This window comes from Microcaecilia unicolor, chromosome 2 (assembly GCF_901765095.1).
Source record: "Microcaecilia unicolor chromosome 2, aMicUni1.1, whole genome shotgun sequence".
Lineage (NCBI taxonomy): Eukaryota > Metazoa > Chordata > Amphibia > Gymnophiona > Siphonopidae > Microcaecilia > Microcaecilia unicolor.
Window position 1 is genome coordinate 441,345,759 of NC_044032.1, and position 10,412 is coordinate 441,356,170.

At 44.0% G+C, this 10,412-nt stretch overlaps 1 protein-coding gene across 1 annotated transcript in view; it reads right to left on the minus strand.

The window, feature by feature from the left end:
• AUP1 (AUP1 lipid droplet regulating VLDL assembly factor) overlaps window positions 1-9,623 on the minus strand; it is a 115,826-nt gene extending 106,203 nt beyond the window's left edge. Inside the window, exons 1-3 of the mRNA XM_030190873.1 lie at window positions 9,456-9,623; window positions 5,021-5,158; window positions 4,322-4,472 (exon numbers count right to left, since the gene is read on the minus strand). Coding sequence (XP_030046733.1) covers window positions 4,322-4,472; window positions 5,021-5,158; window positions 9,456-9,496 — 330 coding nt within the window. The 5' untranslated portion in view covers window positions 9,497-9,623. The remainder of the gene's footprint in view (window positions 1-4,321; window positions 4,473-5,020; window positions 5,159-9,455) is intronic.
• Window positions 9,624-10,412: the final 789 nt, after the last annotated feature.

Below are 10,412 nucleotides of genomic sequence, written 5' to 3' on the forward strand. Positions count from 1 at the left end.
GTCTATTAGAGCAGCAAGCATGTCCCTGGAGTAGTGTAGTATCAGTGCAGCACACTACAGAGAGGAAGATCCAGGCCCATATCCCACTCTACCTTACACTTGTGGTGGAAAGTGAGAGCTCTCCCACACTCCCCCAAAACCTACTGTACCCACATATAGGTGACCCCTTCACCCATAAGGACTACTGCAGTGGTGTACAGTTGCGTACAGTAGGTTTTTGGTGGGTTCTGGAGGACTCAGCATACAGTATAAGAGGGTAACGTTGAGATGTGTACCTGAAAGCTTTTATATGAAGTCCACTGCAGTGCCCCCTATGATGCTCCCACTGCTCTGCTGGGATGTCTGTGTGGCTCCTCACCCTAGGGACATCCCAGGTCCTAAGAATGCTGGCTCCTCCCACATCCCAATGGCTTGATTTTCTAAGTTTTTCACTTGGACTTTTTCTTTTCCCAAAAATAGCCCAAAAGATAAATGCACGAAGCACGAAAATATCTTGCATGTGGTCATTTTTTTGCTGGGGGGGGAGACATTTTGCTGTTTCAAAAACGGCCATATTTCTTATTTGCATTTGGGGTGTTTAGTGTAAAATATCCAAAATCCGACTTGAGATGTCATATCAAAAATGCCCCTTAAAATAAATAGGAAAAAGAAAAATGCCCCCTCAATACAGTCCACAAGCTAAAGGAGAGGAACAAGGAAGAAAAATCAGGAAATGACAACATAATATTAAAATATAACCTAACAGAAGCAAACGTGAGACATTACTTCTATGGAGTGGACAGTTATTGGGTCAGAAGGATGTGACTGAGAGCCTACTGAATCCAGAAAAGCTGATAACTGCCTGGTACTTGTAACACATTTACAAGGATAATTAAGCCAAAACAAAACACCAAGTTATAACACCGGGGATCATCTATGGTTATAGTTTATTTGAATTTGCTATACCGCCATGAGTGACTGGCAGCTCTCGGTGGTTTACAATAAAATCAAAACAAGTTTGAGAAAAGGAATGGAACTACAAAGTTTTACAAGAAAGTAGACAGAATAGAAAGGTTGAGACACAGAGGGGTAGGACAGGGAAGGGGACAGAGAGCGACAGCGATTTTTACTCTGCAGAAAAGGCATTAGCAAAAACAGAACTCTTTAGTTTTGTTTTGAAAGGTTTCAGCACAAATGTCTAGTAGGAGTGAATTCCAATAAAAAGGCGCAGCAAAGGAAAAAACCACTATTATGGTTGGAATCAAGAAGCAGATTGAAAAGGAGAAGAAAAAGGATGGAGCCTTGTGGAACACCCTAGATGAGGTGGTGACTACAGTGTAAGCTTTAGAGTGCTCCTCTTTAAAAATAATTCTAATGCTAGGCACCTCCAGGAAGACACAAAATGGAACATTCTTTCTCAGCTTTTATAAAGCTTAGGCAACAGCAGCCAACTTCTATAACTTAAAAATGACTGCTTTCATCATTACTGCCTTAAATGTAAAGAACTCAGCTGAGATAGGAGGTAGTGTCCTACTGTGGATTAAAAAACTGGTTAAAGGATAGAAAATAGAGAGTAGGGTTAAATGGTCAGTATGCTCAATGGAGAAGGGTGGATAGTGTGGTTCCTCAGGGGTCTGTTCTGGGACCGCTGCTTTTTAATGTATTTATAAATGATCTAGAGATGGGAGTAACTAGTGAGGAAATTAAATTTGCTGATGACACAAAGTTATTCAAAGTTGTTAAACCGCGAGATGATTGTGAAAAACTACAAGAGGACCTTACAAGACTGGGAGACTGGGCATCTAAATGGCAGATGACGTTTAATGTGAGCAAGTGCAAAGTGATGCATGTGGGAAAGAGGAGCCCGAACTACAGCTATGTAATGCAAGGTTCCACCTTAGGAGTCACCGACCAAGAAAGGGATCTCGGCATTGTTGTTGATGATACGTTGAAATCCTCTGCTCAGTGTGCTGCAGCGGCTAAGAAAGCAAATAGAACGTTAGGTATTATTAGGAAAGGAATGGAAAACAAAGTGAGGCCGTTATGATGCCTTTGTATCGGTCCATGGTGCGACCGCACCTCGAATATTGTGTTCAATTCTGGTCGCCGCATCTCAAAAAAGATATAGTGGAATTAGAAAAAGTACAGAGAAGGGCGACGAAAATGATAAAGGGGATGGGATTTAGGGCTCCTTCAGCTTGGAGAAGAGACGGCTCAGAAAAGATATGATAGAGGTCTATAAAATGAGTGGAGTGGAATGGGTAGATGTGACTTGTTTGCTTACTCTTTCCAAAAAGGCATGCGATGAAAGTACAAAAGTAGTAAATTTAATACAATTCGGAGAAAAAGTTTCTTCACTCAACATGTAATTAAACTCTGGAATTCATTGCCAGAGAATGTGGTAAACGCGCTTAGCTTAGCGGGGTTTAAAAAGGGTCTGGAGGCTTCCTAAAGGAGAAGTCCATAGACCATTATTAAATTGACTTAAAATGTATTGAGCTTTTCTGGGACCTTGCCAGGTATTTGTGACCTGGATTGTCCACTGATGGAAACAGGATGCTAGACTTGATAGACCTTTGGTCTGTACCAGTGTGGCAATACTTATGTACTTCTGCTTTTGTGTCAATTGCCTGCTCAGCTCTGCTTTGAACTGCCAGTACAACTGTCAGTGCCAGTTATCAAAAAGCTGCCTCCAGCTTTAGGAAAAGTACAGACTGGAAGACAAATTCTCCCAATTACCAGCTAAAAGGTTGCTAGCCTGTAATTAGATCTCAAATATATTTGCTTCCTTCCTCCATCATGAACTCTCTTCTGTGTCTGCAGAGCTTATCTATACCTGTCAGCTATCTACCTTCTAAATTAGCTCACACAATTACTCTGACAGGCACCTTGTCACTTCCATTCACACACTAGACAAACTCCTATTAGCCACCCAAACAGACAATAAGCAGCACACATTCTGCCTAACAAGGTTCACCCTCCCAACTGCCAAAACGGTGCAGTTTAGAATCTAAAGGTGTCATCAGTCTTGATGACATCACAGCAAGCACTTACCATGTTACTTTAGACAGTATGCCACCTAACAACATTTCTTAAATCACTTTTCTCTTACCAGTTACACACCTAATATTACCAGAGCCCCAAAACACTCCCGACCATTTTTATACTGCCCACACACCCACAAACTTTCAAAAATCCAGCCGCAATACTGCTCATTCCCACGTACAGCTCTGCCCTAGTGCCCTGTTTAAAGCAGGCTTGCACATGACCAGGTTAACATGACTCCCCATATCCCTGAACCTTTGCTAAAACCCCCGAATTAAAAAAAATAATAACTTACAATGCCACCCCCCCCCCCCCCCCAAACAATCCAAGCCCTCAAACATACAACAATCCCATTAACAGTGTCCTGGGCCATCTGCTTTCTGCAGCAATCTTGGGGCCCCAGCAGCTCCAGAGCACTGCTGTAGATGGTCAAGCACTCACGGGCCTCCCATTAGTGCCCGAACTAAGGCGGAACCCCAGCTGCCTCTGCCGCTCCCCATGGCTATCCTAGGCCTCTCCAGAATCACTTAAAGGCCATGTGTATGCTTAGCACGGCCTCTCCTGGCCCTCATTCTTTACTTGTGCATGTGCCGGCTCCTGGACTCCCACCGTGCAACACTAGTGAGTGCTATGGCATTCTGCCAGTCCTAGGCTGTTGCTTCTGGGCCCAATTCTACTGCCTGTTGCCTCCTGCAACACCCACCAGACCTGGCATGCCACTGGTTTGCACAGACACAGGCACTTACGGGACACAGGTATACGGTTCTGCCCTCTGCCTGCTTCCCCAGGCCTCCTGGCTGCTAAACCTAGTCATGGCAAACCCAAAGCCTGTTACTTCAGCCACCCCCAGCAGCAGAGCCAGACCAGGACACAGCAGCCAGACCCTGCAGGTGAGCTAACTTTTCCCACCTAATTACACAAAGGCTGCAAAAGCCTAAGGTCTTTTAAGTCTCTTACATTTAAGATATGAACTGTCATGTTGGGATATCCCAGATAAAAACCCACTGAACTTCTCATGCATGCAAAATTTTGTTCCTACTTTGAAAGCTAGGGGAAAAAAAGTTTCAATAGATCTTTTGCTATACACAGAGGTAGCTGAACCAGTTGGTAAATGTTCTGTATAGCAAAATGTGTATACCTTTCTTTTGCTAGGAAAGGAACCTCTAAAAATACAGAATGAAGGTAAAGCAGATGTCTGTCCTAGCATTCATAGGATGTACAGGAACACAGGTGTACAAACTGATGTATTATTGCACAAGATCTTTACAGAGAAATGAGCTTAAAAAAAATTACTCACCGTGTTACATGAGGTCAGGAGGTTAATGATGTTGTGATCAAAGTGTGTGATGTGATTGGAAATGTACACCTTCACAGCTGAATCCCTTAGCCTGGGGTCATTCTGTTTCACACAGAGTCCCAGGACTGAACACATCACCCGCATGATGAATCTGCAGAGAGACAAGATGCTAAAGACAGCAAGATTCCAGCACATCACATGCATGATGAATCAGAGAAGAGGTCACACAATCACAGACAGACTGACAAATAATAAAACATCAGAGAAAAAGGCTTGGAGCTATAGTACTCTGTTCGCAGAAAGTGGCATTAGTAGCTCACAAGGGCCATTTTTCTGTTTAGTATTGACCCAATGTCCCAGCATGGGATAAGTGGGTATTATGCTAACTGTACCATCTTTTGAAGAAAAATACTAAAACTCGTTAGCACTTGATGTGTGGGCATTTTAAGGATCCCCAGTATTTCAGATACAATTTCTAGCCATAGAAATAATTCATAAAAGTGTGGTCAACTTGACCAGGTAAAATACCCCATAGAAATCACCAAATTAGGTTTAGAAATATCTTTTCCATGCCTTTCTATCAATAATTACAGCAATAAAAATATCAAGGAGCTTATATGATGGCTGTGTAAAAGAAGGGGAAAACAAAAGAGCCCCTGGCTGGTTGTTAGATAATTCCAATGACCAAGAATTGTTCACCTTCTGATGAGGTTGTCTGGGAGTGCACAGCTCACTAAGAAAATATGAACACCGATGAAAATCCTGAGAATCAGCAGGCATAGACCAACTGGGGTGTACAGGAAGAGGAGCAGGAGAAGGACTCCATCGCTGGGAAACCTAGAGTTAAGAGGGGAAAAAAAGGCATCTAACCTCAGGATGTATTAGACAATGTTTAGTAAAATAGTGTAGTGATAACTGTTCCAATCAGGCAAGCAATAAGAGAATGAAATAAAATATGCCCCATTAGAAACATAGCCGAGTCCACAGTTTCTAACAGGATGGATAAACCACCCTTGAACCTGTAATTTTTAGGCAGAAAGGCAAGCCACCTTCCTTAATAAAACTAATTTGATGTACAGTGCATACAGAGCAAATGCCACCAGGGCAGCACAGAGTGCAGAATTACCATGGTGACTGAGTGCAATTCAGTAGCCTAAAAATGTAGCATTTCTCACAGAAACATGGAGTCAACAGCCTGACTAGCTAAACCCTATCTGTACTGCCATGCTCTAAGGGAAAAAAAAAAAAAAAAAAAGAGTGAAAACCCTAGAGTAGGATCCCTAATCCTGATCCCTTTCTCCCCTCCATTAATAATGTACACACACCCTGAACCTCCTCGAGGAGAGTCCAGAAATATTCTTAGTGCAAATGTAAGGGGGTGCATCCAAACCATAAATCACCTAGCACGGCACAAGCATGTCCACCAGAAGACTTTCAGAGTAAGTACTTTCCAAGCTGCAGCTTAAGGCTCTCGCTGCCACAGAACAGCCACATGGATCTACTGGGCCTCCAACCTCACCCTTGGGAAGCTGCAGGAGACTCAAAGCTGTGGGAAACTTGAGGACTCCCACAGGAGTCTGGAAACTGCCCCAGGCCTCCTTCTCAGAAACCCTTAAATACCAAATATGAAGAAACTGGGAGTGATCCACCTCAGTTCCCCAGTCACATCTTCTGAAAGGCCTGCATATAAAACTGCCGGAATCGCAGGTGAATAGGGCCCCAAGGGAGCGCTGGCGCTTCAGCATTGCCATGTAGTGCGGCAGGAAAGATTGCACACTCAGGTGCGCATGCGTGCCCAAGAAAACAGCTGCCCTGCGCCTGCCAAAATGAGCCAGGAAGGAGCACAACGCTCCACAGAGTCAGGCTCCAGTGTGAACAAATACAAGGTGATGTCGTGGTAAGATAAAGTACATGTGGCACAGCCACATTAGGGAATCGTAGAATGGAAGAGTTGTGTTATGACCATTACGTGCTTTAGTTTGCTCATGTTGCTGAGGTTAGGCATTTAGGTTGGATCGGAAGGTTATGCCTTCCTAAATAGGTTAGTTTTTAGTGATTTCCGGAAGTTTAGGTGGCCGCACGTTAAAGGCTTTAGGTAATGCGTTCCATAAAAAATGAAAATACTATAAAGCGCAATGTTTTGCAATGAACTTACCCAGGTGAATATTAACAATACAGTAAACGTAACCAACAGCCACTAACGTGGCTGTGGAGTTGCACAATACCAGAAGCCCACAATCAGGGAACATTTCAAGCAGAACCACCACCAATTTGCCTTTAAAATTAACCATTTCTGTCAGTACACTCAGATTCGCAATTAGGAGCCCGTTTACTAAGCAGTGCTAAGGGTGCGCTAGAGTTAATAGTGCATGATAAACGCTAAAGATACCGATAGGAATATATGGGTGTGTCTAGCGTTTAGCACGCGCTAAAAACGCTAGCGCATCTTAGTAAACAGGGCCCTTAGTGTCTTAGGTGTTGCTCACAAAAGAATAGTTGACTGTAAACTTCCTAATATATACATATGATCATATAGCAAAGGAAATAAGTAATAAAAGAGAGGGTCCAAAAATACAAAAACCAAGACAACCCCCCCCCCCCCCACCAAAAGATCCCTCAAGACTGGAGCAATGGAGAAATGTTTAATGCAAAAGACCCAATATGAGCCATGTTTCAGTGCAGAGTGGCTCCTGCCTCAGGGGTCTGACAAAAAAATATTACAATACAATGTAAACATATATGTTTGATTTATTCTTACTGTACACAGCCTTGAGTGAATTCTTTCAAAAAGGCGGTAAATAAATCCAAATATATATATTAGATAGAATACAATAGTCAGGAAATAACCAAGTGTACTGGTGTCCCTGCATATAATTGCCATATTTTTGACACTTATTTTGAAGTATAACGATTATATGCAGGGACACCAGTACACTTGGTTGTTTCCTGACTATTGCAATCCAATATATATGTTTACATTGTATTATGAAGTTATTTTGTCAGACCACTGAGGCAGATGCCACTAAGCGCAGAAACACGGCCCATGTCGAGTCTTTTAAAGATTTCTCAGTTACATAGTAACATAGTAGATAACGGCAGAAAAAGACCTGAATGGTCCATCCAGTCTGCCCAACAAGATAAACTCATATGTGCTACTTTTTATGTATACCCTACTTTGATTTCTACCTGTCCTCTTCAGGGCACAGACTGTATAAGTCTGCCCAGCACTACCCCTGCCTCCCACCACCGGCTCTGGCACAGACCATATAAGTCTGTCCTGCACTATCCCCACCTCCCACCCACCAGTCTCGGCACAGACCGTATAAGTCTGCTCAGCACCATCCCCGCCTCCCACCACCAGCTCTGCCACCCAATCTCGGCTAAGCTCCTGAGGATCCATTCCTTCTGAACAGGATTCCTTTATGTTTATCCCACGCATGTTTGAATTCCGTTACCGTTTTCATTTCCACCACCTCCCACAGTTTGCAACTGGGGACTGGTTATATATATATTTTTTAACTCTATCAGTGGTTCCCAAGCCTGGCCCCCTGGTCCTGGAGACACCCCAGCCAGTCAGGATTTTGGGATATCAACAATTAATATTCATAACAGATATTTGCACGCACTGCTCCACTACATGCAAATCTCTCTCATGAATATTCATTATGGATAGCCCAAAAACCTGACTGGGATGCCTCCAGGATCAGGTTTGGGAACCACTGCTCTATATTATCCTTGGTTTATTACCTAGAGTTCTGTGACTCCATACTATGAATGGGTTAGTTTTGGGTGAGGGTTTGGGGGGGGGGGGAGGCACTGCTTCAGACACCATTCATTTGCATTACATTTGTTCTGTTTTGCCATTGGATGGAGGCAGTATTGGGGGGGGGGGGGGGGGGGGGAGATACCCTGAAAATTGTATGCTGATACTCATGTTTTCATGTTGGTAATTGTTCTGCTCCTCTTTGGCAGTTAGTGCATACTGACATGTGTATTTGTATTGTTGTTTTCACCAAAAAACAAAAACGTTTACTTCAAAGATTTCTCAATTGTTTCAGTCTTGAGGGCTTTTTTTTTTAAATTGCAAAAAGGTATACAATGAGGCATATTTTCAAAGCACTTAGCCTTCCGAAGGCTAAGTGCTTTGAAAATGAGCCCCAATGTCTTTTTTTTCAAGTTGTAACCGGAGAAAATAAGTTTGCATTGGCTCAAGTTAAGAACGCTACGTAGCCAGACAAAAAAAGCAGGGAGTCCCTGCTAACATATGTGACTACCACTAAGTTTTATACGTTTACACAAGTCTAGATATTAGGAATCCGAAAGTAGTACATAACCTTCCTGTGGACTAAGGTATTCGCTGCCACGTTTAGTTACATTTACTCAATGACAAAAGGCACAACGAACGCGCTTTCGAAACCCTATATATAGATTAGAATGCTGCATGCACGCAAGAGACAGATGTGCACTGGAACCACACTTACTCCGTTTTGTTATGTGGTTAGCCTCACGATGGGAGTGGCTAAGAGGAGCGAGTATAATTAAAAAAACAACTTCATCGTCAACTGAATCCACACAAATTAACAGCGACGTATTGTTGATTTAACTGAATCGGCGCCCTCCGTGTCTCCGGTTCCATGAAACTGGTAACCCCAAATCAAAAAGCGACCAGTTCCACTACAGAGAGCCAGCCACAAGGGTACATGACCCAGAATTTAATACCACAACTAAATATTTTTGAAAAGCACAGCCTTTCCTATTTAAAACGTATATACAGATAGACATCCAAAGTGCATGAACCACCACAGGGTTCAGTTTGTGGCCTTGTACTTGATTTCTTGGCACTTCCACTCCTTACTGAGCACCAGCCCAATGATGAAATCCTACTTTCGTGCTCTTTTCTCTTTATCGCCTCATGGAGGTGGTGTGGGAAACATTACCGTTGCAGGTGTTGGCGCAGCCGCCTGACCCTCACAGTGCTGAATATATTAGCGGCAGGATCAGCGAGCAAAGGGGTCGAAGGCCACGACTATCCCCCCTCCACTTGCCTATCAGCTCCGTAGTGGAAGGGAACGGAGCAAACTGGCTACATCTTCTCTCAAAACCAAACGGGGAGACACGCAGCAACCGCTCTCACCTCCGCAAGTCGAACAGCCTCTCGGCCGTCGGTGCTTCCATCTCTCTCCCGCCGGGCCCAGTGCCTTCACTCGCCGCCAACACCCCACATCTCACCCGCCGCTTGCTAGCCCGCGTGGGGCACGCTGGGGGAATGGAAAGACACCTTCCGGAAGTGTGACGCAGCCCGGGGGAGGGGGGGCTCCCATGGTACAATTTCCAGAGTTAAAGTTGAAAAGGATTCCTTCCGGGGTGGGCGTGCGGATACGCGTCACCCAGGGGATTGGATGAAAACTGGAGACGAGATGAGCCCAATGAGGTACAGGAGACGGCCTGACGTCTAAACATTGAAGCCACTGTTGGTCTGTGTTTCCCCTTCCCCATGCACTCACGCAGCCTTAGTTCGGAGTACACTCAAAACAAAGCAAGCAAACTAATGTGCTGCTGCATCCACGTTGTCGTTCTTTATTGTTGGTAGCATTTCTGTTTAATCTCACTTATTGTTTCAAACATGCCAGCTTGTGCAGCATACGGTTGTACACCGAGGAAGTATAATAACGGAACTACTTTTCGTAGGTAGAGTAGTAATTTGTTATAAACTAGGAAATAAGGCCTGTTTCTGACACAAATGAAACAGGCGCTAGCAAGGTTTTCCTGGGAGTGTGTATGTTTGAGAGAGAGAGTGTGTGAGAGAGTGTGCGAGTGTGTGTGTGACAGAGAGTGAGTGAGTGAGGGTGCGAGTGTGTCTGTGAGACAGAGTGTGTGCGAGTGCCTATGTGAGACAGTGACTGTGTGAGAGAGTGTGTTTTACACAGATACAGTGTGTGTGTGTGAGACAGAGTGTGAGAGAATATATGTGCAATACACAGACTCTCTGAGTCCGAGATTGTAGTAGAGCGAGTGTGTGAGACCGCCTGTGTGACACATAGAGAGTGTATGTGATACAGTGTGAGTCATAGTGAGTGAGAGAGAAAGACAC